The sequence below is a fragment of the Eubalaena glacialis genome, chromosome 20 (genome assembly GCF_028564815.1).
Source record: "Eubalaena glacialis isolate mEubGla1 chromosome 20, mEubGla1.1.hap2.+ XY, whole genome shotgun sequence".
Classification (NCBI taxonomy): domain Eukaryota; kingdom Metazoa; phylum Chordata; class Mammalia; order Artiodactyla; family Balaenidae; genus Eubalaena; species Eubalaena glacialis.
This window is the reverse complement of record NC_083735.1, coordinates 33,139,532-33,167,365: the sequence shown is the minus strand read 5'-3', so window position 1 is coordinate 33,167,365 and position 27,834 is coordinate 33,139,532. Positions and strand designations below refer to the sequence as shown.

The window sequence follows — 27,834 nt, the reverse complement described above, 5'->3', positions numbered from 1 at the left end:
GAAGAGCTTCAAGTGATTATGGAATGGAAAAGCTTCAAGTGATAATGGTTAGGTTTTCATCCTACTTATACATTTTAGCCAAATAACCCCATCTCAACTTACATTTTTTAAGCCCCAATTCTCTGAATCTTGGAAAGGGATTTTGCTGTCACCCTATCACCCCTTCTTCCAGCCATCTCCTCCAAAATAGTAAAACATTGACCTGTTAAAGCAGAGAAATTGGCAGCCCCGAGTCAAGCTAAGAGGAAATGTAATAGACTCCAAACTAAAGATTCAGCTCCCTTTTTAGGTCTAAACAATCACTCATGGGAAAGTAATAAAATTTGCTTTTGTTTGATTTTATCTTAGTAATACCATTCTGTCACTCGCCTTTGGTTCTATCCTTTTGATTAGGTAAATAAAAATCTTCAGTCATAATCTTCATCTTCCAATGCCCGTTAATCAGCTACCAGCTATAGAGTTCTTTTAAGAACTGATTTAGTCTTGTGCTTATCCTGTAAATTAAATTTTTATGAAAGATTCTGGTGACAGATCCTACATGATTGAATGACCTAAGTCCCCTGGAGTTTTTCCTTTGAATGAGGTAGGGGACTTAGTTTAACTAATTAAAGTCTTCATCCATGACTCCTTTAGTATGAAGTTGCAATTTGCTAGCATGGATTTTTTTTTTTTTTTTTTTTTTTTTTTTTTGCTAGCATGGATTTTAAGAGTAGAATTTTAAAACAGGTACAGACTAAAGTTTTTGTGTTAGTTACGATTCTTTATTCTGACTACTGCTCATGGAAGAAGTAGGGGAATAAGTCTGATAATTAGTTTTGTATTTTTTCATTAAGATAACTTGAACTAGAGTTCTGGACGGTATCTGCTGTGGGAGTTGCTTGTTCTTTGGCGCAGTTCTCTACCGTCGTGGTGGAGGAGCAGAGGGTTTCAGGAGGCCCTATGTAAGACCTGCTCTGTCTGCACACATGGCCCACAGGGAATGGAGCTCTTGAGCTCATCAAGCATGCGGTCCTAATCCTTGTATTTTGCACCCTCTGCACCCTGCGTTCGTTAACTGGTAGCATTTTAAAGATGTTTCTAGGTAGACAAGGACCCAGAAAAAAAAGTTATACAAATATTTTGGGACTCCTATGCTTCATTTTACAGCTAATCAGTGAATGAAGTTAAAAGAGCCTTGTCCCCACTTTCTTGGTACTAAAATGTTACCCATCTGAGTTCTAGTATCATATTGGAAATGCACCACCATCCCATCCCACTGTCCCTGGATGAAGATCTTTAACAGACTTGTAGGCTTCCAGCAGAGACCTCCTCGTGAGCCTGCAAGCGCGCTCAGCTGGGGGCCGTCGGCAGCAGCAGGCTGGTCTTCAACACCTGGCTTCGAGAGCAGGGCGGGACTCCAGGCGCTTGCGCAGGTGGCTGGCAAAATCCACCTGGGTCTGCGAGAGGACCTGGTTGATGATAGTCTTTGGCAGCCATCCCTAGAGTTGAAGTTAGAAGAATTTGGCCATCTTGTGGGTGACATTCCGCTCTAGACACTGCCATGCCCGATCACACACCTGGTGGGTTGCCTAGGCTTGGCCTTCTAGCTCTGTTGGTACGTGCCCCCGTTCAGTTGATCAGGGTCAGGGGCTGGAGGACTGCATTACTGCCCTGCTGTCATGACCGTGTCAGAAGCGCTGGATTTGCTGTCCAGACAGATTTCAGCCCTGTCTTCCCAGCGGTGTGACCCTGAGCTAGCAACCATACCTTCTTGGGCCCAAGTTTCCTTCTTTCTAAAAATAACTACAGAATTGAAATTTGATATGAGAAGTAAGAGGGAGCCAGTGCAGGCTTCTGAGATGGTGGAATAGCAGTTAGGCCATCACTCCAGTGTCCCCTCCGCAATGGTCCAGTTCCCTCAAAGTGGAGGCTCTTTCCAGTTGTGTGCGGGATGATGTGGGAGAAGTAAGAGCCTACTATGTTCACCACCGCCTGTCCCAAGCCGCCCCCGCCCCCCCACCCCTTACCTTGAGGTCGATGTTGAGCAGCCAGGTGAGTTTGGTCTTTGAGGGGCTTCCAGCCAGGGGATGGAGCACCATGCAGGTGGGGCCGTGCTCAGCTCTGCCGGGTGAAGACACGTCAGGTCAGGAGGACAAGGCTGAGTTCTCAAACGCTGACTAGTCTTCCCAAATCTCATCAGAGAAGTGTCCTTTGCCAAGGGTGACATTTAACAGTTGGCACGGTTACCAGCTCATCAGAACAAATGCTGATTGGAGCTGGAGCTGAAGCCTGGAGGCCTCCTGCGGTGCCTTTTAGTCGCTGGATGACGGGGAGGTCAAGGAAGGGTCCAGGGTGGTGCTGGGGCCCCTGGGAAACTCAGGTAGCAACTGTTCTAAGTGGTATGGGTTCTGTTTTAATCAACATTACAGTGGGATCTGAGCATACCAGCTAAACCTCAGCCCTACTACTTTTTTTTTTTTTTAACATCTTTATTGGAGTATAATTGCCTTACATTGTTGTGTTAGTTTCTGCTGGATAACAAAGTGAATCAGCTATACGTATACTTATATCCCCATATCCCCTCCCTCTTGCGTCTCCCTCCCACCCTCCCTATCCCACCCCTCTAGGTGTTCACAAAGCACCGAGCTGATCTCCCTGTGCTATGCGGCTGCTTCCCACTAGCTAGCTATTTTACATTTGGTAGTGTATATATGTCCATGTCACTCTCTCACTTCGTCCCATCAGCCCTACTTCTTGTTTTAGAAAATTACTAAGGTTCTTAAACTTGTTGGGAGGGTCAGGACAAACTGGTTATGTAAGTGTGGCCAGTCTTGTCTTCCCCCCACTGCGATGGAAAATGAGACTTCCTCTGTGAAAGGAAGCTGAGGGTAGGAGCCAAGGATTGGTTTCTTAGAGCTGGGGATGCATCACACACTTGGCAGGTGCATGTCCCCAGCCTGTGTTAAAAAAGGGAGCTTTTGAGGCTGCTGCCAGTGTTACCTGATGACGCCCTTCTGCTCGGGCATCTCCCCGTAGTGTGTGGCCATGCCAGCCAGCACACACATGGAGCCCCGGCGCTTGGTACAGCGCACACTCACGAAGTCTCGGGGCCCCACAAGGTTTCCTGCCGCCTCTGCGGCCAACTCGTGAGTGATGACTGTGTCTTTTCCAATCTTCTGCAGGACCTGCCAGGCCACAGAGAACCAGAGTCACTACTCAGCCAGGCGGGGGGCCGAGGCACACCGCAGCTCACAGCCCCCTCCCGACTGCTGTGGCCATGCTTCCGCCTGGGCCTCCCCACCTTGATCTCCTTGACATTCGGGTTCCACTCGCCCATGGCCTCCATGTGCTCCACGAGCTCTTCGTAAAGCCTCTCCATGGGCTGGTCCACTACCACCTCCAGCCGGAACACCTTGCCCACGTCTGGGATCACTTTACTCAACACTTCGTCCCCATTCGCCTATCGGCAGGGAAGAGAGGAGCCCCAAGGGAAAGGTTAGAAAAAAATATTCCCGGCCGAGGACACGTAGACAGTGCCAGGCAAGGCAGGAGGGGAACAGCCAGGGGAACTCTAAGCTAAGCCTGAGTAAGCCTGGAACCGTCTCTGATTAAGGTAGAGGAGGTCATCTTTCCTGCCGCCTGCCTCGTATGTCTGCTGAGGACTGGGGAGGTAACCTGCCTGTTCCCTGGGCCCTTTTTTCTTGGGTGTAAATGTTGATGGGTGTGGGTAAGCGCCACCTGAGAAGGCCCTTACTTGACTTCAGAAGCTCAAAGATCCTGAGAGAGACGCACCTGGGAGCAGGGAAAGTGGTTTACAACCAGCTAATTTCACACACAGGTTTTTTTAAAAGTCCAATCCCTCATTTTACGCCAGAGAAGGTCAGTGAGATGCCCCAGGACCCTTAACTAAGAGCATTGCTGGGCCTAGATCCCAGATTTCCCAACTCGTAAACTTGTAGTCTCTTAACTCTGAGAACTTGGAGAAGGAAAGATCTCACCTGAACTTTGCCCAATGGGCAGCATGTGAGCTTTTGGTGAAGATAAAGCCACCAAAGTCTCGGTAGAGCCGTTGGCCTTTAACACACGCCTTGTTCCCAGCTCCCAGGGAAGGGGCAGTGCTCAGGAGCAGAGCACCCCAGAGGGCCTTGGGCCACCTGTATCCCAGTCCAGCCCTGTTGCGGGTGAGCCCAGGTCACCCCTGCGAGGTCAGCCATAAGGTGGGCTAACAGCACAGGCACTGCGCTTCAGCACTGGAACTTCTGACCCAGGGGGATGAGGCCTCTGCCGCCCCTGGAGTCCCCGTTTTGCATGGTCTGAATGGGTGTACAGTGCATTTGGAGGGGAGCTAAGGATGCAGGAACGTTTCTCAAACGTGAGTCTCCAGGACATCTTTGTTGGGGGAAAGGGGTATCTGGGGATATATTCTTGGGAAAGAATTCTCAAAACTGCTTGCTGCCCAGTGACTGTTGCACAAGGCCAGACTTCTGAGAGGAGGAGAGACCCCAGCTGGCCTTGAGCATGGCCCGCGAAGAGCGAGGAGCTGTGTGTTCCTCCGCACCCACCCTTACCTGCTGGCTCTCCTTCTTCCAGCCCTCCTGGTCACTGAGGATGCCCAGGGCCCTCTGCATGGCCTTCTCTCCCTGCTGGATATAGGCCAGTTCTTGGTCGCTGTAGAGCGTGTCTTCCAGCTGAGAACCTGGACACAAAGCCACGGAGAGGCTGAGCTTCCTAGCCTCCCACGAGCTTTCACCCCTTTCATCTCTGAAGAGCCCAGACCAAAGCCATATGGTCCAGCCTGCAGGTTAAGTTAGACACAGGGGACAGGGAAGGGGGTCTAGCCATGAACAACGCCATTCCCATCAAAGTGAGTGAGGACGGCTGGGGGATGCGGGGGCAGGGACCAGAGCCACATGCACATTGTTTGCCCCCCCGGAGCCCCCCGCCACTGGTAGAAGCCCAGAAGCCTCAGCACTTACCGAGCAGAGAACCGCGATGCCGAACCTGGTTAATCCAGGCAGCTGGGGTCGGGCCCCCTGGGGCCCTCCGGTTCAGCTCCTGGCCGATGGCCAGCACAGCCTGGTGCCTCAGCCCTGCAGGGAAGGGAGGGAAACTGTCGCTTAGGAGCAGAAAAGCCCCTTAGAGAATGTTCCACCCCTTCATCTCATCACAGAGGAGGAAGCTGGCCTGGGGCAGAAAGTGACTTGATCAGGAATACCTCCAGGGCCCAGAAACCTGCCTGCCTTCTGGGCTGGCCGGGCCTGGAGGCAGGGGCCACACTCAAGCTTGCTGGTTTCCTTCTTGAAAGGGAGAGAAGCTTTGAACAACCTATCCTGCTACAGAAGGGGAATTACAGCCACCCGTCCCCTGAGGTCTGTGTGGCCTCTGCGTGAGTAACTGCTCCGTGTGCCCGGGGGTTCCCGCTGAGCTAGAGAGAACAGCCCCACGCCGGGTACAGGTCTTCCAAGTGCGGCTTCCATCTAAACAGTGGCCACTTGAACCCAGTGTAATTAGAAAGGACTTGCTTAGGTGTGTCTGTGGTCCCTTCAGCGACAGCAGGGGATTGACTCCAGTGACCCTGGTTTCTGCCTCCTGACTGATGACAACGAGACTGCCCACCTCACCCACCTTCCCTCTCTATGTGCTCCTCGGCTGTCTTACTCCCCTTTCTTGTCCTTCTCCCCGTCTCCCGCCTGCCCTGCCTCAGGCTTGCCAACACAGCTTCCTGGAGTCCAGGCTGACTCCTGCCTCTGCCACTGCGGCTCGGACTTCCCTGGCACCCTTGGTACCCATCCTAGAGAAAGGCAGAGTCAGGAAGAAGCCAAGACAGCTCGGAGCCCTGGAGGGGAGAATGGGGATGACAGAGTCTGGAAGGCACCCAGGAACCTTCGCATCCAGCTCCGTTCTTCAGTGCGGGGGACACTGAGGTACGGGGTGGGGGGAAAGGCTTGCACAGGCTCCCCCAGTGAGCGGCACCCCTGGGACTTGAGTGGCCTGTCCCCCCCCCCCACCCAGGCCCACACTTTCCCCACTAGACATTGCCTGCGGGCTCCTGGTCACCGGACAGGGGGGCCCAGGAGCTCACCCTTCATGTTGCGCATGTGTCTGTAGGAGCTCCCGGCGCACAGCTTGAACGTGGCGAGGAGCATGGTTCCCTGGCGGTGGGGGCAGGCGTGGAGGCTGGCGGTGGTGCTTCTGGCCCCTGCTCCTCCCTCTGCTCCTCTGCTCCTCTCCTCCTGGGCCTGTCAGGGTTGGCCTCTGGGTCCTGCAGCCGCAGCCGGACTGTGCGTCCTGCGCCTTAAATGCCTCCAGCCGAAGGCTGTGTTTCATCACCAGGAGATAAAAAAGCCATCACTCATCGTGTAAAGGAAGGCACCAAGGATAGAGGGATTGCCTCACAAGGAGCCTTTGGCCATTTGCGGGGAGTGCGGGCGGGGGTGGGGAAAGGGCTTGGGAGGCTGCTGCCTGACGGGGTGGATGGAGGGGAGAGAAAAAAAAGGAGCAGCAGAGGTCAAGGCAATTTAGAAAAAAGTATGCACATGTGACAGTGGTTCTCAAGCAGCAAGCTGTTTAAAATGCAGCTTTGTAGCCCTCATGCTCAGAAATTCCAGATTTAACAAGTCTAGAATTGAGGCTCTGAAACCTGTATTTTAAAAAAAATTCCCAGGTGATTGCCATGAAGGTATTCTGTGAACTGTACACTAGACTTTGAGAAGCTCTGCCCTGGGAGAGCACCCAGGGCTTCTGATAGGGGACAGGCAGAGCTGGCAGAGGCCACCCAGCCCCAGGATGAGGGGCCTGAAGTCTCGGGAGGAACGGTGCTCCCACCTGGTTCTACAAGAATCAAGTCATCACCCCTGCGGTCGCTGACCTACAGTACACCCTGAAAGGAATTCAGGAAGACGATCAGGATGAGGCCCGCTGTGCTCTGGGAAAACAGGCAAAGTAAGCCTTTGGGCAGTTATCAATATTATAATATTTTAGAAATTTTTTATGAATCTGGATTCTTACATCTTCTCATACTTAGAAAAGCACTAAAATCATGAACGGAGAAACTCGTCGCTTGTGACCAGGAGCAACCTTCTACCAAAATGTGTGCTTGAGTGCAGGTACCCTTCACCTAAATCACACATAGCCAGCGTCCCCCTTACCTCTCCCTCTTTAGAGCAGTTCCTCAGAGCTATCTGAGAGGCTGTTTCCCAGGCTATAGTCCTCAGTAAGTCCCCAAATAAAACAAACTCACAGCTCTCTTGTTGTACGTTTTTTTTCAGTCGACAGTTTTGCCGACCATGAAGGAGCACAGAGCTAATAACTTCTCTCCTCTGTCTGAACACTATGAAGAGTCAGGACTTTGGTAGCCGCAAGGGCCTTTTATTCCCATCCACCTCCTCAGCGAGTCCAGACGAATTTGGGTGAGTTTCTCCTGGTTCTCAGATCTCCCAATTATTGGTTGATAATCCTGAGTTTTATTTGGTGGTGTATAACAGGTACCTGACGCCCAGTTGAGAGATACTCGGGGAGTGCCCCCCGCCCAGTTCTGCCTCCAGAAAGACACTGAATGGTCTGGACTGAGTGACTAGGTGTGAGGCTGGCCAAATGTCTTTCCTCAATTAGGCCAACTAAGGGGTGTCAGAAAGCCAACCTCTGACTAACACCCCAGCCAGATTGATGTAAAATACATACGGAACTTATCTTACAAGTACTTACTTAATTGGGAACTAACCACTGAACTGGGTAAGAAATTAAAGAATTCTAGTGGAAACCCTGATGGCTTAATAAAACTGTTAAAGGATCAAGATCAAGGATTAGTTACAGGGCTTCCCTGGTGGCGCAGTGGTTAAGAATCTGCCTGCCAATTCAGGGGACGTGGGTTTGAGCCCTGGTCCGGGAAGATCCCACATGCTGCGGAGCAACTAAGCCTGTGTGCCACAACTGCTGAGCCTGCGTGTCACAACTACTGAAGCCCGCATGCCTAGAGCCCGTGCTCCGCAACAAGAGAAGCCACCGCAATGAGAAGCCTGCACACCACAACGAAGAGTAGCCCCCGCTCGCCGCAACGAGAGAAAGCCCGTGCACAGCAACGAAGACCCAATGCAGCCAAAAATAAATAAATAAATAAATAAATTTTTAAAAAAAAAAGATTGGTTATATATGACTGATAACTGATGAGTATGGTTATAATTTTTATGACTTTTTGTCAGAAGTATTACTGGCTTTTAATCTTTGTTTTCTAGGTATAAGGAAACCTTAAGCTAATTATGATTTATAGCAGCTTGGTAAATTAGACCTTTGTAAGCAGAACTGAAACATTTATCTTTTCTTTCTACTTGATCCCTCCAGAAAATGGAAACTTTCAGGTTCCCAGTAGCCTTATCAGGTGAATAAGGAAGGTCAACTCCTGGCAGGTGCAAGAATGTCAAGGTATTTTGGAGACCTTGAGAAGAGAGGAATTCACCCAAATCTGTAGTTATTGTGGCGGAATCTAATGGCAAGCCCTTGGCATGGCTTTCCTGGCTCAACTTGAGAGGCCTTTTAAAAGTTCAGTCTGAAATTCCTTATGAAAAGTTCCAGGAAAAACAATTTAAAAGAGCCTATATAATCAATTACACTTATGTAAATAATCAGACCAAGTTTATTTTGCAAACAGATTAGCCTTAATTGGGCTATATTTGGTAGAAATGAAGGTGATTTTAGAGAAAAAAAAAGTTCTAGTGGATATTAAGTTCTAATGTTGTCAGCTGCCTTCCAAGTTTGTACTTACTGCCCAAGGCTCACTTCTTTTATTGGCTCCTTGTTACATTATTGTGAAGTTTAATTGAATTATTAAAAGGACATTGTAAGTTTGTTTCTGAAGCTTATCACAGTAATCCTTGGATGAAGATCAGATGCCCCATGACCTGTAACAAGATTACATATACTAGAAAATATATCATTTAAAGGACTTTCTCCAACCTATATAGAAGGACCCTCCAATGAAAATAATGACAACTAGGCGACTTGATTAACCAAATAAATAGTTCTACATAAGATCAATGATTGTAATAGTGTAACCCTAGATATGGGAAGAAGCAGTAAGAGGGAAACTATTCCTGTAGTTTCCAGTAAGAGGGAAACTATAACAGACTAGTAAGACTGTTACGGGCCCAGTTCAGTAACAGCACATTGAGTGGCCCGTATCAACGAAATCCTCGCCAGACCTAAGAATGAGCCTTCCTAGCGCCATGGGACAAATTGGTCATGAAACGCCTCCTAAACCTTGGTCAAAACTATGACCAAGGGGAGGGTACTGCCAACTGAGGAATGTTGCCCACCATCCAGTTCTACAGCCCCTGCAGTCGCTGACCTATAGTTACCCCTAGAAGGACTTAAGGGCGAAGATCAGGATGAGGCACTCCGTGCTCTGGGAAAACTGGCAGAACTGGCCCTCAGATAGTTAGAGATTTTCAGGAGACAATTTTTGTGAACCCGGACTCTTGCATCTTCCCTTACTTAGAAAAGCACTAAAATCGTTAAAGGAGATACCCGCTTCTCATGACTAGCAGCACCCTTCTCTGAGACACGTGCTTGGTCGCACGTACCCTCTTCACCTAACTCACGTATACTTCAGAGCAGTTCCTCAGAGCTGGGAGGCTGGCTCCTGGGCTACAGTCCTCGGTAAGTCTCCAAACAAAACTGAAAAGTCACAGCTCTCACGTTGTGCGTTTCAACTGACGGTGGAAATGAGCTGTTCAGGGTCACACAGCTGGTCGGCGGCAGGTCTGGGACAACAACCTTCAGTCCATCTTTACACGGCTCCTCCTGCAGCCCCCCGACACTTCGTGTGTTCAGCTGTTCAATTATTGATTCATCCATTTCTGTCAACAGCCTTTACCAAAGCCCTGTTTAGGCTCAGTTCCCTTCTCAGGGGTTAGTTCTGGAGCAAGGATGACACCTCAGGGCTGAGTCCTGTCAGCTCACAGAGCAGAGGGGGGAACTGGCCAGAGACACAAAGAGGGGGGGCCTGGGCCTGGCCATGCCCCACGCCCTTCCTCATGCTTCCCCGAGCAACCTAGGCTGGCCTGGCATGAGCTGAAAGGTTCAAAAGACAGGGTATTGGGGTGCCCAGCCCAGTCTTTCCACTTTGGGGGGCCCTGTGGTCTGAACGGGGACTCGTGAGAGGCCCAGTCTTTCCTCTGCAGTTCCCACGCTCTGGTCCAGGCCCAGTGAGGGGGATCTCATTCCAGTCTGTATGCTGGTCTCCAATGACATCTTTTCCTCTTAAGGTTGACCTTGAGGTTGCTTCTGAGCCAGATTCACCTGGCAAGAAGGTCGGGGGTCGAGAGAATCACATTGAATTTGGCCCTGGGCCTGGGCCTGCCCCGCAGGTGAGAGAGTTCCGTGTCCTGTCACCACTGCACGGAGATGGAGGGAAGGCCCCCCAACCAGCTCTTGCTGTCCCCCTCACTCTAGAAAGGACGAAACAGGCAGGACCTGCCTGGAGCCAGGCCGGGTGCCTGGTGTCCATAGGGAACAGGTGAGTCCCACACGCCCCCTTCAGGCCGTGCTGGCACAGTGAGATGCGGCCAGTGACCCGGAGAAACGCCTGTCCCGGGCTCCGCTCCGAGCAGTGGCTGCCTGGCGGCCCCGGCCCGCCCTCCAGGGCCCCCGCGCCCGCCGCCCGCTTGAGCTGTGAAGGCCACCCAGCCTTCTGGAACTGGCTTGTCCCTTACTGTGGGTCCCCCTAGAGGGGCTGTCTTGGTCCCGATTTGTGTCATGGCGTGTGCGTGCTTGCTGTCTCTTCTGTGTGGCTGGTTCCCCTGCCCTCCCAGCGCTCAGCTCCCGGCGGGGCAGGTGGTGGCACAGGGCAGGCTCCTGCTCCTTCTCTACAGGGAGCAGCTGGGGAGCTGACTCTTCGGAACCCTGCTTGTGGGCTTTGTTTCCAGCCCTCTCAGAGTCACAGGGAAGCTGGCACCAGAGGGAGAGCCTTGGCCTCTTGTTTGTCTCCAGCCTGAGCCAGCGGCGTGGAAAGAGGTCGGAGGGCCCGGGGGGAAGGCAGCAGGCCAGCCGCCCCAGGCTTCTCCTCCGTCCTGGCCCACGTGCGCCCTCGTGCACACGTGCCTCTCGGTGGGGGAGGAGAGGGGTTACCATGGGACAGGCCACGCAGATAACGTTCAAGGCCCTGCCATTGCTGTCCTGGGGAGAATTATGGCCATTGTGACGGGGAGGAGGTGGTATGGGGAGACTGCAGGATCGGGGCACAGGCTGCTGCTGATGTCAGAGCCTGCCATTGACTCTGGGACGGGTGTGGGGTGCTGGTGACCTCCTCCTGGGCCAAGGTTCTCTTCCTCAGCCTTTCCAGGCTGAGCGCCTTGTTAACTCTCACGGTCCCTCTGAGCAGGAAGGTAGGCAGAGAGGTCTGGGAATTCCCTCTGGTTCTGGAAGTCCTCTGTGTCTGGCTTTGCTTTTGGATGAGGGCAGAGCCCTCAAGGGTGGAGACCAGAGGGCACCGCAGGCCGGGAGGGAAGAGATGCGGCCCAGGCCGTGCAGAGTGCTGGACAGGAAGGCCCAGGGCCGGGGAGGGAGGACCCCACTCATTCACTCAGCAGTCCTTTGCTGAGTGTCCACTGTGTAGCTCCACAGTTACAGGGGAAGATGAACCAGGTGACCCCCTGTGGGGAGCTGGAGGGCGGATGAGGAGGGAGCACCTAACGACACAGGAGGAGGAAGGGGGTGCTTCTGGGGGGAAGTCAGATTAGGAAGGAGTCAGCCAGGTGGGAGAGGGGCTGGGGGGCAGGCGCTCCAGGTAGAGCATGGAGCGGGCGGGGGTTGGGGGGGAAAATCTGAGGGGTGCTCAGCTGTGGCGTGTTTGTAGGGCGAGGAGGGAAATCAAGGCTGGAGAGAGAGGCAGAGGTCAGAGCCAGCCGGGTGGGCGTGGGAAGATTCCTCTGCAGGTTCCCGGGAAGCAGAGGCCACGAGTTGAGGAGGGGACCTTGAGCTGGTGTGGCCCGGCCCCGAGGAGGTGAGTACTGGGCATCGCCAGCGGCCTTCGACCTTGGGTGTGCGGGGAAGCTGTGGACTGGAGGGCAGAAAGCACAGAGGTCGAGTTCAGACGGACTTCCCATCCCACTCCCACCACTTACTTTATGATTGGGAGCCCCTCACTTCAGTTTGAACTTCCTCATCTATAAAATAGCGGTATGTTTTCTTTTTCCTTTTCTTTTTCTTTGTGTAATCCTCTCAGGATGGTTATAAGGCTTGAATCAGGTAACAATACATCAAGAGCCCCCAGGACCAAGCCCTAACTTCTCAGCCAGTGTCTGGGCCCTCCCGACTTCCCCCAGCCACCCTTCTCGTCTTGCCCAGCTCAGCGCGCTCCCGAGGTGCCCTCCACGTTCAGGGCAGCTCACAGCGTTACCCCCTGAAAGGCTTCCCTTTGGGCACCCCGTCCCCCTACTCTTTAGTTAGAATTCAATACCTTTGGGCCCCCCGGCAGACATTTATCACAGTATCAGTAAGACTGTTACCATTCCCCACACACACCTTTTTTAAAAGACTGTTTTAAGAGCTGTTTTAGATTCACAGAGAAACTGAGAGGAAGGAACAGAGATTTCCCGTAGACCCTCTGCCCCCGCACCTGTAGATCCCCCCTCTTTCCGTGTCTGTGAGCTCCGTCCGTAAGGACCTGTAAATGCCATGAGGACTTGGATCCTTTCCAAATTCTTGATTCCCCAGCACTTAGCACAGTGCTGGATAATTAATAGATACTGAATAAATGTTTAGTAAATGATTGGGAAGCATGGAGCCTGGCACTTTGTACATTATCAATAAGTATTGATTTTCTTCCAGCTCTTCCATCCTGCTTATAGGGTACATGCTTATTTAATATCTAAAGAGTGGAGTGTTTTCCCCCAAAGGGGCCATTGTGAGAGGGCAGCAGAAAGTTAAGGCAAGTTTAACTCATTGGGCTTGAGGTCATTATGGATTACCTCCCTTCAGAGACTATATATTTTTTTAATAAATTTATTTTTATTTACTTATTTTTGGCTGCGTTGGGTCTTTGTTGCTGCACGTGGGCTTTCCCTAGTTGCGGCGAGCAGGGGCTACTCTTCGTTGCGGTGCGTGGGCTTCTCATTGTGGTGGCTTCTCTTGTTGCAGAGCACGGGCTCTAGGCGCGCGGGCTTCAGTAGTTGTGGCACATGAGCTCTAGAGCGCAGGCCCAGTAGCTGTGGCGCACGGGCTTAGCTGCTCTGCGGCATGTGGGATCTTCCCGGACCAGGGCTCGAACCCGTGTCGCCTGCATTGGCAGGCGGATTCTTAACCACTGCGCCACCAGGGAAGCCCAGAGAACATTTTATGTAATCCAGCACTTAATTCCTCAATTTGAGTTGGTTGCCGTTATGTTATCACTCTATTATTTTTTTTTTTTGGCTGTGCCACGTGGCATGCAGAACTTCCCCATCCAGGGATCGAACCCACGTCCCCTGCATTGGAAGCATGGAGTCTTAACCACTGAACCGCCAGGGAAGCCCTGTTATCATTCTTATTTGTACAGAGGAGACTAAGTGTAAGCTCAGTGAGGGGATGGAAGGCATCCCATGAGTCTGGGGGGACTCAGCAGATGATAATGGCTGGCGTGGAGCGCTCCTGAGCCGGGGGTGGCTCTAAGCTCTTCACACATGTTAACTCACTCCTTACCACCACCCAAAGAGCTGGTGCTATTAGATCCCCATTTTACAGACAAGGAGCTGAGAGGTGCCGCTGGACCAAGCTCTGAAGTGAAGAAACCAGGACGCACAGCCTGTGCTCTTCACCTTTTTTTTTTTTTTTTTTAAACTTTGGGTTTATTTATTTATTTATTTATGGCTGTGTTGGATCTTCGTTTCTGTGCGAGGGCTTTCTCTAGTTGCGGCAAGTGGGGGCCACTCTTCATCGCGGTGCGCGGGCCTCTCACTGTCGCGGCCTCTCTTGTTGCGGAGCACAGGCTCCAGACGCGCAGGCTCAGTAGTTGTGGCTCACGGGCCTAGTTGCTCCGCGGCATGTGGGATCTTCCCAGACCAGGGCTCGAACCCGTGTGCCCTGCATTGGCAGGCAGATTCTCAACCACTGCGCCACCAGGGAAGCCTGCACCCTTTTTTTTTTTTTTAATTGAAGTACAGTTGATTTACAGTGTTGTGTTAGTTGCTGCTGTACAGCAAAATGACTCAGTTATACATACATATATATATCCTTTCTCATATTCTTTTCCATTATGGTTTATCACAGGATATTGAATATAGTTCTCTGTGCTCTACAGTAGGACCTTGTTGTTTATCCATTCTCTGTATAATAGTTTGCATCTGCTAATCCCAAACTCCCACTCCATCCCTCTCCCACCCGCCTCCCCCTTGGCATCCACAAGTCTGTCCTCTATGTCTGTGAGTCTGTTTCTGTTGCGTAGATAAGTTCATTTGTGTCATATTTTAGATTCCACATATAAGTGATATATGGTATTTGTCTTTGTCTGTCTGGCTTACTTCACTTAGTATGATAATCTTTAGGTCCTCCATGTAGCTGCCAATGGCATTATTTCATTCTTTTTTATGCCTGTGTGCTCTTCACGTTTTAAAATCTCCTGTTTCTCTCTGAAAAGCAGGGCCCATATTTGCCTCTCATACCTGACAAATCTCAGGGTGATGCTCAGCATGCTCAGCTGTCCCTTTACACTGGTTCCCTTGTTCTCGTCTGCCTGTTTCCAGCAGGTGAGAGCCAGGGATGTTGGCAGGGGCCACAGTTAAAGCTCTCTGTCTTCTGTAATAGCCTAAACCAGAAGAGCAAACTGAAGGCAGGTGGGCTGAGTTTAACTTTCCAGATATTTTATTTGACCTGCACACTATTTTTAGAAAATTTTTGAATTAGTTGCCAACACAAACTGTAGGGACAGAAAACAGATCAGTGGTTGCCAGGGGCTGGGGAAGGAGGGAGAAGTTAAATTCACAGGGGCAGGGGTGATGGTGATATAACTATATGCAGTTGTTAAAACTCACAGAATTGTACACTAAAAAGAGTGAATTTTACTGTATGCAAACTTATTCGTCAATAAAACTGGGTCTTAGGGATGAATTCCCAGGCAATCTGGGTTTCTGACCTTGGATACGGCCAGCACTGGGCCCTCTCTCTTTCTTGCGGTTCTAGCTGCTGGCCGGCTGGTGCTCTGACACCACTCAATGCTCTGCGTTTCCCGAGCAGCAGCGTTTGAGACCATGTTCTACCCCTGGGTCCTGCAGCAACTGCCGCTGAATGTCTGAAGTTAGGGGGAAAAAAAAAATTTTTTTTTTTTTTTTAAAGGAGAATAGGTACACAATAGGAGGTTGAGAAGGGGGAAAAAGAGAGGCAAAGCGGTGAAGTGAGACATGAGAAAAGAAGAGGACTTGATTTTATTTTCTGCTCCCAAGGAGCCCTGGCAGAGCCGGAGGAGTACACAGGTAGGGGAGTGCTAACCAGGGTGGACAGCCCCAGAGCTTTGGGACAGGTAGGTACATGCCATTTTCTAGGGTGGGTTTCCTAATTCTTTCAGGCTAGGAGGTCTTGGGTCACTTAGCTAGATACAAAACCTGCTTCGCTGGCAAAAGCAAGCACCCATGAAGCAGTCTCTTGCTCTTTATCCCCAAAGGGGTAATATGGAAGGTGGAGGTGGGGCACTGCAGTTGGGAGGAACACGGACTGAAGAGTATCTGTTGCCTCCAGCAACCCTGACAAGTCCTCCCCCACCCCCAGCCCCGTTTCCCTGGGATGCTCTTCCAGACGTTGGCACACCAGTCATCTCCAGACTCTTCATGCCTGGGGGGCTGTGGTCTCCAGTGAGGGCAGTAAGAGAACATCTCCACATTCAGTGTAAGGATCTCTGCTAATCACTGCACTCCGGGATGTTCGGTGGGTCCTGCCGTCCTCATCCTTTGAGGCCTTACTGGTCTCTGAAGTATCTTATCTGACCAGCCTGAATTCACTGCATTCCCCATCCATCCATCTGTCCATCAACCCGTCCTTCAACCCCAAAAATATGTACTGAGACTTGATATATGCCCGGTATCATCCTAGATGTGGGACTACAGGAGTGAACATGACAAAAATCCTGTCCTTAAGGGTTTACATTCTAGTGGGGGAGTGGAGCAGACAGTAAAGTGAAACTTACGTTGGACTGCGATACTTGCTCTGGTGAAAAGCAAAGCTGCCAAGGATATAGGTGGGGGAGGGGGGAGGTGTGCTATTTAAAACAGGTCGTGAGGGAAGGATTCTTGCAGTTATCTGGGACAAGTATGTCCTAAGCAGAGAGAACAGGAAATTCCGGCCTCGTCCAGGGCCTGCTGCATCTGCTCTGCCTGCTGGCCTGCACCGTCTGCCGTCTGTACCTCACTCTGCCTGACCTGCCACCCATACTCCTGTGAGCAAAACCGAGGCCACTCTCCAGCCATCACATCTGTGTCATACCCCTGGGGTTCACGCTGACGTGGCATCCCTGAGGAGCCCTCCACAATGGGCAGGATGAGGGCATCTGGTTCTGCTAAGTATCCAGGGCCTGTTGGGAGTTTATCCGAGCAGGGGAGGAGAGCAGATACTGTGGCTTAAATTCAGCCGACAACATGCGACGTAAGGTCAAGGGCCAAGCAAAGGGGAAAAGAACAGGTGGGAGAAAGAGAGAGAGGCTGCTGTACCCAGTTACATCAGAATAAAGATCGCCAGGAAAGGGGCTGCAGTAGATCTTCCTTGTTTGTTTGTTTTCCTTGAAAGTGGTCTCATGGGAACCCCTATTGGAAGAAACTATTAAAGACAAAACAAAGGTATAGAACTGAGATTGATTCTGAAGCCTGATAACAGTAGAGGAGTAGTCCAGGAAAAAAGCACGATTTCAGTACCTGCAGAAAGCCTGGACTGGGCAAAGCTGAGGGCAGGCCGTTGCGCTGAGCAGCAGGGAGATGAACAGGAGGGAAGCAGGGAGTCTCATTCCATCCTTCAGCTCTGACTCTTTGCTGCTGCCTGTGTGACAAAGTTCTAAAGGCAATACGTTATTACGCATAATGACTGAAGCCCAGCTATGGCTTGGAAATTCCTGAACTACCATGGAAATTGTCTCTCTTCTTCTTTGAACGTAAGAATAAATCATGACTCTTTTGATTGCATTTGGAATTCTGTTTGAAGGAGGTTGAAAAGACGAGTACAGTGAATCCGAATCTCTTGAAGGTGCCGGATATTCTGAAACAGTGGTGCTCAGAAAAAAGAATGCTTACAGAATGCTGTAATTCTGCTGACTCTCAAAGAACATCTTCTTGTAGTGAAAGTTAGCCACCTCTTCCACAAGTCTTCCCTTTGTGTGGGAAGTTAGTAACAAATTCTGGCTATTCAACAGTAAGGTTAGAGATGAAACACACTAGATAAATCATTAAGTGCAACTGTTCTTCACAAGTTAGCTACGTTGAAACCAACCCAATGATGAATAGCTCAGAAGTCTGCATTTGGGGCAGTTTTAAAAACACCTGAGCTCTTAAAATGTGGTCTATTTAATACTATAAAATAACTCAAACATAGGAATTGGCTATAAATATCTTCTCTGCAAACAATGTCTTTGCTCAACAGACTATAAAATAAGTATCTGGAATAATTTTACAGTTAAAACTGAGAATCAGGGAGGATAAGTGACTTGCTTGAGCCCAAGGTGCTAGAGAGAACAGAGTCCAGGTTTTAACCCACGTCTCCTGTACCCTCGGAGAGTACAGCCTCTTAGGCTTCCTGTGTGATCAACATCATTCCAGAAAAGGGGCATCACTTGGCTTGGTCGAGAATAACCGAGATATGTCAGTCACTGAAACACCGTTTTATCTGTGCTTTTTGATCACAGCACACGAGGCTCAAGACTCAATCCAAAGGACTAGAAAACCTAATGAAATTAACAGAACATGTAGAGAAGTCATTACGCGGATCTCAGGGGAACGCGGTTGGGATAGCTGTTGGTGAGGCAGAAGCAGCAGGAGCAGGAGTGACGCTGCTTCTCAAACACCAGCTTCTGTTACAATCGTAAGTGCAAAACTTCACGCAAAGAGCCCTCCTCAAGCCTGAAAACTTGCTTTTCTTATCAGAAGAAAACACGACAAGGGGAGAAAGGAGGACCCGCAGGATATCTGGTATGAAAATACTCCTTCATAAGTAACTAGCAGCTTGGAATTGTGACAGAAGGGAAATCCCAGCATGTGTGTGTATGGACTGCTTATACCTTTGAAAGCAGCAATTTCATGACTATTCACTGAAGGCAACTCAAACTTGGGAAATAATAACATTGCAATTTTGAGATTCATATTTTATTTACAAGCAAATGAAGAATATTCCCTGTAACCACTAATTTGGGGTGAGAAGAGCAATATAAAGAAGTAGTTGCTGGCTCCACAGTGACGTGTGAAAGGAGTCCATGCCACTGTTTCTTTAAACGATGATTTTGTTATTAAGAAAAACGAAACAAAACGCATGATTTCTTCATGTTGCATATGTGGAAGAATTCCAAATAAAAATGACTTTTCAAAGCTCTGCAGTCTCTCGTCAAATGTGTCACTTGGTTTGGTGACAGCCCCTGCTCCCCAAGAGCTGCAGCCTCTGAGCAGAAGACTTAGTACTCATCGAGAGTATCTGCCCGAGGGATGGACAGGCCTCGGTCCTGCAGGGCCTGGACTTTCAGCTTCTCGGCCTCCAGCTTGGTCTGCTGCTCCGCCCTCTGCTCTTCTAGGATTTCCTCAATAGACACTTGCTGGAGGGGTGTGTCACTCTCCTTTTCTAAGTCCTACAAAACAAGCAGGTTTGGAAAACTTCACCTGATGACCAAGAATAGAAAACATCATAGATCTAAAGGCAAACCGGTTCCTAAATGGATTCCTATATCCGGCTTGGGTTATTTTTCGTACTTGAGATAGGGCAGAAATATCCTATGGACAGATAAATTTTACAAAGAAATGGCTGGCAAAGCTCCTATAGAACACATATGAGTGTGGTTTAACAGGGATCAGTATCGGCATGTATAACAAAGCTTTAGTGTATCCAAAGTAAAGTCCTACATGAGACAAGTACTCCTTCTCTTTAAAAAAAAAAAAAAGATTAGGGCTGCTTACAGCTATTTCCCCAACCCCAGGGAATCCAAGAGAGAAGGTACTGAGGTCAAGATGGCTTAAAATAAATTTTGTATTTATACATGATCAAAGTCAGCCTAATTTCTGGGGGTTTGTGCTCAGTAAGAAGGTAGAGAACATTGATTCAAAGTAGCACCACCACCTCCCACCCCGACCCTCCCCCACCACCACCCTGGACCCTGGCTCCATCCCGAGCCAAAGGCAATACACTGTCCCTCTGTCGCATTACCCAGGAGTTGTTACATTATAACACAGGACTTCTTTCCCCTCCATGGCAACGAGTCTTCTAGAGAAAACCTCAGCAGACCAGTTAGGTTACTAAACCATTTTGGCCCCAATATATTTCTCGCAAATATTGGCTACTTTTCCCACTTAATATGGCATAATATGCTTAATATTTTTATTTTTGAACACCTTCTAAACATCTGATAACCAATTTTATAATGCAGAACCTTGCTATAAAATTACCTACCTACAGACTCAGTTCACTCTCCTTAAGATGAGTATACAGGTGTCACTCTGTGTTTTAGTAACATGGAAAGCCTATACCGACAGGGCATTCTTATTTTTCATCCTCCTCTCTTTTAACTATAAAATTCTGGGAAGGCATCAACACATACACAAACTCTCCAGACGTTCCAGCCGACCACTGGATACTTATCTTCAGATGCTGCTAAGGCCTCGGAACCCGCAGGCAGTGACACAGCAGATGGAGGACTCTCACCAGAAAGGTTAGAATGAAAGCCACATAAATTACATAAGCAAGCCCTGCCCTGGGTCAAAAGTTAACTGCATCCAGCAAAATATATATTATCAAGTGTCATCTTCCCTCACAACCCATGGGCAGCAGGAGGGAAGATAACGTTCTTGGCTTAGTGTACTGCCTCTTGGGCTTTTCAGCGTTATGTGCTGAGCTGTGCATGTGGTTATGGTAATGCTGTTTCCTAACAATCAGCTTATTACTTAAGGCCGTGTGTCTCATCATCCTTGAGGTAGAATCCAGGGACTTGTTGCAAACAACTGCATGTTTACAGAATCCAAATGGCTTCTAGGTTTGAGTTTTCCTAGAATTGGCTCATAATGTCTTCAAACTGACTACCGATTCATAGAACTACGTAAGCATTCCTGAACCATATTTCTTTAGTGGTACCATTATAAGAATTCTGCAGCATCCAAACCATAACATACAAAAAAAAGAGCACTTTTCTCCACAAAAGGGCTCCCAGGAAACAATGAATCTTCAAGAATAAACACAAGTTCACTTCTCTTCACATACATCTACACAGGGGCATGTTTGTGCCAATGTAACTGGCACAGAAAGCATGGATGTGGTGTTTACTACTATACAACTGAAGCACAGTATGCATGGATATTTTAACTTAAATCTTTCCCCCGACAGCAAAGTAATACATTTCCTCTTTAAAACAAAGAGGTGACAATTTCCGCTGCTTAAACGTACACTGAAACCAAAAATATCAACCACAACAATATTTTTAAAATTAGAAAAAGTTATTTCATAGCAATACTTGGACAGTATTGATTAGTTGTTTCTAGCTGTTTCCCACATGAGGTCTCTGAACAAACATGACCCTGGCAAAATTACCTCCTTACTTTCTCAAATGGTCTACCGTTAAAAATAGCTACGGACCAAACTACTTCACTCCAAAGACTTCTGTAAACGTGATTTAAGATGTGGCTAGGGATTGGGAAACTTTACTGAAAACTTTAAAGATAAAATCAAGCAAACGCCAAGGTTTGCTTTTCCTGGAAAACCCAATAATCAGAAGCATGAAGATCAAGTCAAAGGTATTAAATAAAGTACTTTTCTTTTAAAGTAAATGTCTCATGTAAAATGTGAAATCAAGTTTTATTTTCTTTAAAAATGTCTGAGTACTTCTAATATATATTTTGGGGGAACAGTTTTCTAATAGTTCACACACATACACATATAGACCTACAGTGACACCACTCTAGAGGATCTGATCTAACTTTTCACCTGCCAGCTGGCTTTCCTGACACAGATAACAGGTACCTCTCCGCCCTGGCTGGGAGCTAAGGATCCAAGTGAAGTTGAGCCCATCCTCGGAAAGTTAACAGAAAGCCTTCTTCTGCAGCCATTCTTTCCCCTTCCCCCCTTTAAAAAACATAGATATCGCATTGTATATGCAGTGTGTCTTTCCCCCAAACACCACTAATTACCTTTATGTCATGAAAAACCATTTGTAACCAATTGTTTAAATGACTGCAGAATATTCCAGTGTTAACAAGCCACATTTCATTGAATTATTCTTCTCCTGTTAGGTATCAAGCTTCAATTTTCTGCTATTAGAGATACAATAACAACATACTAATGAACACATTTGTGTGGGACAGTATTTACGTATATATATTTATATATATATATCTATGGCTGCTCCGTGCGGCTTGTGGGATTGAACCCAGGCCCTTGACAGTGAGATCGGGAGTACTAACCACTGGACTGCCAGGGAATTCCCATGTAGGACAGTATTTTTTATGGTATCAGGTAAAAATCAATGGTATTTTGCTGCTAATGGGATCAAAACCTTTAAAATGCCAGGAGGCACTGAAACAAAGTTAATTGTTCTCTGTAGCTTTCCTTTTACAATGTGGCTTTCCTAAGCTAATTGGGTGGTTTCCTTGAGAAGCTGGGTGAAGGTGGAAAATATATTTTTTCCTTCTTGAAAAGACAAAAAAGAAACCTAACTGGCATGATTATCAAGAGCCATAGCAACTTAACAGTTTTCACTTACTATTTCTCCTAGTAGGACCACATTTTCTCCTCTGACCACAAAAATCCCTCGAGGAATATCACCGTATTTTTTGCCCACATGAATACGCTCCACAGTCTGATGTAGCACTAAGTTAGCTATAAATGTACAGGGAAGAAACAAAGATATTTAGTTCAAATTACTTTATAGGTGAAGGTCCATTACTCAATTAATCAGTTATTTTGAGTAGAAAAGATTTAGCTGAACATGATTTTCAAACTTTCTAGTTCTGGAAAAAGCTAAAATTTCAAACAATCTCTTACTCTTACATTGAGACAAACCACTTAGGAGACTTTTAAACAACTGCAAACTGAGAGAGTATTTGGGATTATGTTGCACTAATAAGGAGGACGGTGGAAATAAATGAAGAAAATTAAATTCCTTATGAGTTAGTTGCTAATATCAACATGGCTATAAGAAAATATAAATGATATAGGGCACTTGGAAAACTCTAAAGCCCAAACAACTGCAGAAAGTAAAACTCTGGGGTTTTTTGGAAGGAAACCGTTTTTCTGTGTTGTGTGATGATTTACCAAAGATTTAACTTTGTTTCAGTACTTAGGATTCATTATTCATTTAACCCAATGTAGGTATTCATGGATTACGATATAACGGTAACCTATTTTTTCCCTTTGTCAGATAACCATAATCTGGTAATCTGAGCGAGTAAAGTCACTATTTACCACTTTTCCCTCATGTAGTCTGATGAATTTGACTTAAGGTTTAGAACCACAATCTGTGAAGAATAATTCCTTTTCCTCTTTCAATTGGTGCTGTTTGTCTTACGTGAAGAAACGCAGTATCTATGCTCTTATCGGCTATAATTCTTACATGTGTTTCAATTATGTTGTTCTTCCTCAGGCCCAAAGCCACTGACCTAAGCAGATGTCCAGCAAATGCTGATATGAACTGAGAAGTTCCTTAAGACAGAAGCAAATATAAGGTCTCTTTAGAAAAATGCAGGAGGCAAAACCAAGACCAAGACCTTGAGTCTAATGTATCCCAAGGTATAAAATCCTAAGCTTAATGTTGGGGGTCCCTAAAAAGCTTCAGCAAAGGCCTCTGACCCACTTTTCATTGGACAGGGAGGGATTACCTTCAGGGCAGGAACTGCTTTGAAGAGTAGTCGCACCCAAGCCAATGTACAAATGAGCAGCTTTTTCAGTGGACTGAGTTTATTTCTATCATCTGGCTCCCTCTAATGGGGAAAATAAAAAATAGTCCAAAACACTCAGCGCATGTTCTAGTGAAAACCAGTTTTAGAAATACAAGCTTGTAAACACAAGCTTTTGAACCACCTAATTGTAATTTAGAAAACAATGATGTAATGATTCAAACCAATATTCCATTATGCCAGACACGTGAAAAAAGTTGCAGACAAATAAACTTCGATATGAAACAACACAAAAATACAATGGGCAGCTCTTATTATCCAGAGTACAGGAGAAGTCCGTGACTAATACGTACCAAATTGATCAATGCTTCTTAAAAAGCCTATAAGCGTCCTTCCATCTCGAAGCAGGACCAAGTGCTTTTCTGGGGAGAGGAAAAAAGATCTTTAAAAAATGAACTGTTGGGACTTTCCTGGTGGCGCAGTGGTTAAGAATCCGCCTGCCAATGAAGGGGACAAGGGTTCTAGCCCTGGTCCAGGAAGATCCCACATGCCGCGGAGCAACTAAGCCCGTGCACCACAACTACTGAGCCTGCGCTCTAGAGGCCGCGAGCCACAGCTACTGAAGCCCGCGCACCTACAGCTCGTGCTCTGCAACAAGAGAAGCCACTGCAATGAGAAGTCCGTTAGCCTGTGAGTTTGCAGGGTAACAACAAAAACAAAGTTCATAGCAGATTAAGCTCTACCACTTCCTCTTCCAGTGTATTTAAGGCAGAGTTCACTGAGGAATTAGAGGGATGACCCCGGCAGCCCGGTGTTTAGATGAGAAGACCGGTAATGAAAGAATCCGAGGGGGCGGCAGAGTGGGGAAGGACTGGGCACGTAGTCAGGGGGCCTGACCGACTGGTTCTAGATGCTGATGCTTGACAGTTAAACCCTCTCAGTGTCATGTCAGTTTCTATACCTGCAAATTTGGAAATTGAATCTAGGTGATCTTTATGATCTTAATTCAAGAATTATTTTCCCCTCAACTGAGATGGAGAGCTTCTGTTTCACACTCTGGAATCAGGGAAGGTTTTAAATAAAAAAAATACCTCAGACATGTAGAATGAGGATACTGATAATAAAACTAGAGCAAAAATTCAATAAAATTTATGGAAAGCTATGTGCTGTTCTGGGGCCTAGATATAGAGTAGAGCAGGGGTCCCCAGCCCCTGGGCTGCGGACTGGTGTCCGAGGCCTGTTAGGAACCGGGCCGCACAGCAGGAGGTGAGAGGTGGGCGAGTGAGCGAAGCTTCATCTGCCGCTCCCATCGCTCGCGTTGCCGCCTGAGCCGTCCCCCGCCCCGCCCCGCCACCCCGGTCCGTGGAAAAACTGTCTTCCATGAAACTGGTCCCTGGCGCCAAAAAGGTTAGGGACCGCTGCGGTACAGAATAACATGTAGAGTCACCAACCTTATGAACTTATATTCCTGATGGAGAAAGTCAAACCAATTTTTAAAAATGCCCTATAGTGATTAGTCTAGTAGAATAATAAACAAGATAGCAGGATGAGAAAAAGAGGGGAAGAAGCTACAGAAGAGAGGGTGGCTAGGGAAAACCTCTCTGAAGAGGTGACTTTGAGCTGACACTGAAGAATGATAGTAAGCCAGTCACTAGAATAGGTAGCCAAAGTCATTCATTTGTTCTTTAATGCCATGGATAAAGTACTTTCTAGATGCAGAACAGAGGAACAAGACAGTGATTCTTTCCTGAAGGAATTTATAGGCTTTTTGGGGCTATAATTAAGTACCACAAGAGAGCAAATCTTAATTATATGAGACTGAGAGAAACTATATCTAGCTGGAGAAGGTATCTGAGTTGGACATTTTTGGCCATAGGAAGAGTGACAGGGAAGGGGAAGAGGAGGGAAATCTGTAATTTAGGCAGAAGAAAAAAGAGCTATGTATCCAAATGTCTGGCTAAAAGTTGAGGGTGTGAAGGGAAATAACAGGAGATGAAATCAGAAAAGTACTGGGAGCAGGCTGAGTTTGGATGTGACTTCACAGGGAACAAGAAAACTCTGAAGATTAAACTGGCAGAAAAGAGAGAACAGTTTTGAGGCTAGACCCAGAGTCTGAGACATGAAGAAGAGACCTGAACCAGGGGAGAGATGGGAAGGGACAGGATGGGAGGACCAAGACACTGCAGTTATAAGGGATGGGATTTGTCAGCCAAGTGTGTTTGTATATGTGGGTATGTGTGAGAGAGTGGGGTGCTGAAGAGATGAGTTAACGATGTAGGAATTCTGAGTCATCATATCAGGGAGGACCATTTACCAAGAGCTGGGAGTAAAAGAAGCAAGCTCAGTGGAAGGTGATTAGCTGTAGTGATTCTGAAGTGGTATCAGGACACCGATGTAGAAATGTCAACTGGCAACTGGAGATGTAAGACTGGCCAAAGAAGTCAGGATCACAGCAGTTTTTGGATAAGTCCACAAAGAGGTGATATAATAATTAAAGTCCAGGAGCCCTCCTAGCGATTTAAAGAAAGAAGCAAGCCAAAGATGGGACCTAAGTGTCCATTTATTTTAGGGAACAATAACAGCTGCAGAGGTAAGAAAATCAAGTACCAGTGTTGGAGAAATCAAGAAAATGAAGAATCCTGTGGTAACGGTATCACAGTGTTTCAGAGGAGAGGGAAGAACTCGGAGGAGTGCATCAGAAGATGTCTTTCAGACTGCAGTTTCAGTAGTGTGTTGACAAAAGAAATCAGATTGCAGGGGTAATAGAGGTAGGTGGTCTATTGCAGGTGGTCAGGAAGTAGAGTTAAAATGGGAGATTACTCAAGAGGTTTGGGGGTAAAGATGTGAAAAAAGGGATGGGAATTGGATGGTGAAACACAACTGAGAAAAAAATTCGACAGACAAGAACATACATGAAGGGGAGGATTCAGAGGGGGAGCAAGAGAGGATATGAGAGCAACAGGATATTAATGGAAGAAGGTTCCAGAAGCAGTGGGAGGAAAGAGAAGTAAGATACAAACTGAAAGGGAGGAATACTTTCTATTCAAATGAGAGGCTGGGTGAAAATACAGAAAGACTGAGGAGAGGAGAGCGAATGTCACAGTGAAGGGTGCATATGAAATGGTTTCAAATCTTTCAGTAAAGGAGGAGCTTGGAATCTGCAAAAAAGGGGTTAGAGGCTTGAGAAAAGCAATTATTTTTAGTAGGATGGCAGGATGTGTTAGGAGCCTCACATAATTCAGATACATAACAAGAGAGGTGAGGGCAAAAGGGCATCCTCAGACAACTAAGATTGAAGATTTCATCACCCATTACAGACAGGCTTGTACAGTGGTTATTCATACATGACTTTGGTCCAACCTACATTTCCCTTCAATAGCAAAATCACTAATTTGGATCTAAAAAGTGATTTCAAACGACAGGAAGAGAATTTAATCATAAACTCACTCTTTAATTTACATACATAGTAACTGTAGAGATTCCTGTAACTTGTTTGGAACTGTGTGTAAACCGTTTTGCAGCAATTACAAGTTAACGAGACAGATCACACGATTGAGACAACTTTAAAAAAATGTTTAAGGAGTAATTCACAGATGAGAGTTTGGAAAAAGGAAAGACAACTGTACAGAAGTGAGCTCTTCTTCAGGACAGTGACTAAGAATAAGGGAGGTCTTAATAAATGCGAGAGAAAACTGTCTAACAGAAGAAAAAGGTAAGTTTGAAGTGACTCAGTCTTTCTGGAAAAGGCAATACCTGGTCGGGCAGTGGTCTCCATTACCACAACCCTAAAGTCTGAATACCCTCAACGGTAAAAGATTGCAAACGGCCACACAGCATAAATCCTATGTTTAGTGCTAATTAAGTCCAACTGCTGTTGTATTACTCTTTTCGTTTCTTGAAGAATCCTTTCTCTAAGAATTCTCATTCATCCACCAGTAACCACCTGGTACTTCGAAATGCCGCAGGTGGGAGATGATGCACCGGGGAGGCGGCAACTTTCACACTTGGGCCTCAGCAGCCGCATCCCTGAAAAGCAGAAGTGAATTCTACAGCTTGCCCGGGGGCCGGTGAAGGCTGCGAGAGACAGGATACAGGGAGCAGGCTAGGAGGTGGGCAAACGGTGTGTCCCGTGGCTCCTGCATCCTGTGGAAGATGCCAACGCCGGACGTCCAGAACCTTACTAAAAACACACCGCCCCCGGCCCAGACTCATTCTATGAGCTCCCTCCTAAAAGGCACCCTCCTGGGAAGAAGGGTCTCACCCCAGACTTCACTCGGTGGAGATGAACTACTCACTGTCGATGTCCTCGATGAGGCTGGCGGTGCCGGGCATATAGTTCATTTTGAGTTGAGATAAGGCTGCAATGTATAGTGGCGGTGGGCCAGCGCGTCCAACACGTCCTTCCTCCTATCGCAGTCGCCGCCTCGGCGGGACCGGGACAGGAACCCGGACCCGGACCAACTCCCCCGCGCCGGCTTTCAGCAGCCGGGGCCTGCCGGAAACGCCACCATATTACCCCCACCCACTTCCGGCATCACGTGCCCGTCCTCAAGAAGAGGCGGGGCCGTAGCGCGGTCCTGGGATACGCTTTCCGCATCCCTGATAAGAGGGGAAGAGGAATCTAGATTGGATAGACAGTGGGGAAATGTGTTCTCCCTTTCAAAGGAACACGGTGCCGCCCCTCGTTTTCCTGCTTCCCAGACCCCAGAGTCACGGACCTCCGTCTTTCCACTTTCAGGACGCGGAAGCTGAGGGGGCGGGACCCGGCCTGGGATTGGCTGTTGCCTGCCGACCCCCTCTTCCCTGCTGTCCAGTCGCGCTCCCCCGCAGGCGC

General features: G+C 47.9%; 2 protein-coding genes and 1 long non-coding RNA gene across 3 annotated transcripts; 1 reads left to right on the top strand and 2 right to left on the bottom strand.

Moving 5' to 3' along the window:
* Window positions 1–1,364: 1,364 nt before the first annotated feature.
* STAR (steroidogenic acute regulatory protein) lies at window positions 1,365–6,206 on the bottom strand. Its single transcript, XM_061177580.1, has 7 exons — window positions 6,062–6,206; window positions 4,956–5,069; window positions 4,548–4,675; window positions 3,281–3,439; window positions 2,980–3,164; window positions 2,007–2,100; window positions 1,365–1,478 (listed from the first exon to the last, which is right to left on the bottom strand). Exons 1-7 carry the CDS (start codon window positions 6,123–6,125, stop codon window positions 1,365–1,367), a joined length of 858 nt encoding a protein of 285 aa, XP_061033563.1. The 5' UTR covers window positions 6,126–6,206.
* A 270-nt stretch (window positions 6,207–6,476) lies between these two features.
* On the top strand, window positions 6,477–8,071 carry LOC133081447 (uncharacterized). The gene is made up of 4 exons (XR_009698823.1): window positions 6,477–6,921; window positions 7,004–7,085; window positions 7,248–7,388; window positions 7,838–8,071. It is a non-coding gene; the product is annotated as an uncharacterized LOC133081447 (long non-coding RNA).
* A 10,212-nt stretch (window positions 8,072–18,283) lies between these two features.
* On the bottom strand, window positions 18,284–27,733 carry LSM1 (LSM1 homolog, mRNA degradation associated). The gene is made up of 4 exons (XM_061177361.1): window positions 27,296–27,733; window positions 23,354–23,422; window positions 21,869–21,984; window positions 18,284–18,754 (listed from the first exon to the last, which is right to left on the bottom strand). Exons 1-4 carry the CDS (start codon window positions 27,339–27,341, stop codon window positions 18,584–18,586), a joined length of 402 nt encoding a protein of 133 aa, XP_061033344.1. The 5' UTR covers window positions 27,342–27,733; the 3' UTR covers window positions 18,284–18,583.
* Between the last annotated feature and the right edge of the window lie 101 nt (window positions 27,734–27,834).

What these genes read in the sequence shown, in the direction of transcription:
- STAR (XM_061177580.1), bottom strand. Translation starts at nt 6,125, where the DNA reads ATGCTCCTCGCCACGTTCAAGCTGTGCGCCGGGAGCTCCTACAGACAC. An exon ending in GAGCAGAAGGGCGTCATCAG is followed by an intron (nt 2,101 to 2,979) that starts GTAACACTGGCA and finishes TTCACCCGGCAG; the next exon opens with AGCTGAGCACGGCCCCACCT. An exon ending in TGCTCAACATCGACCTCAAG is followed by an intron (nt 1,479 to 2,006) that starts GTAAGGGGTGGG and finishes CTTCAACTCTAG; the next exon opens with GGATGGCTGCCAAAGACTAT.
- LSM1 (XM_061177361.1), bottom strand. Translation starts at nt 27,341, where the DNA reads ATGAACTATATGCCCGGCACCGCCAGCCTCATCGAGGACATCGACA. An exon ending in CCTCATCGAGGACATCGACA is followed by an intron (nt 23,423 to 27,295) that starts GTGAGTAGTTCA and finishes TCCTCTCCCCAG; the next exon opens with AAAAGCACTTGGTCCTGCTT. An exon ending in AAGAAGCATTGATCAATTTG is followed by an intron (nt 21,985 to 23,353) that starts GTACGTATTAGT and finishes GTACATTTATAG; the next exon opens with CTAACTTAGTGCTACATCAG.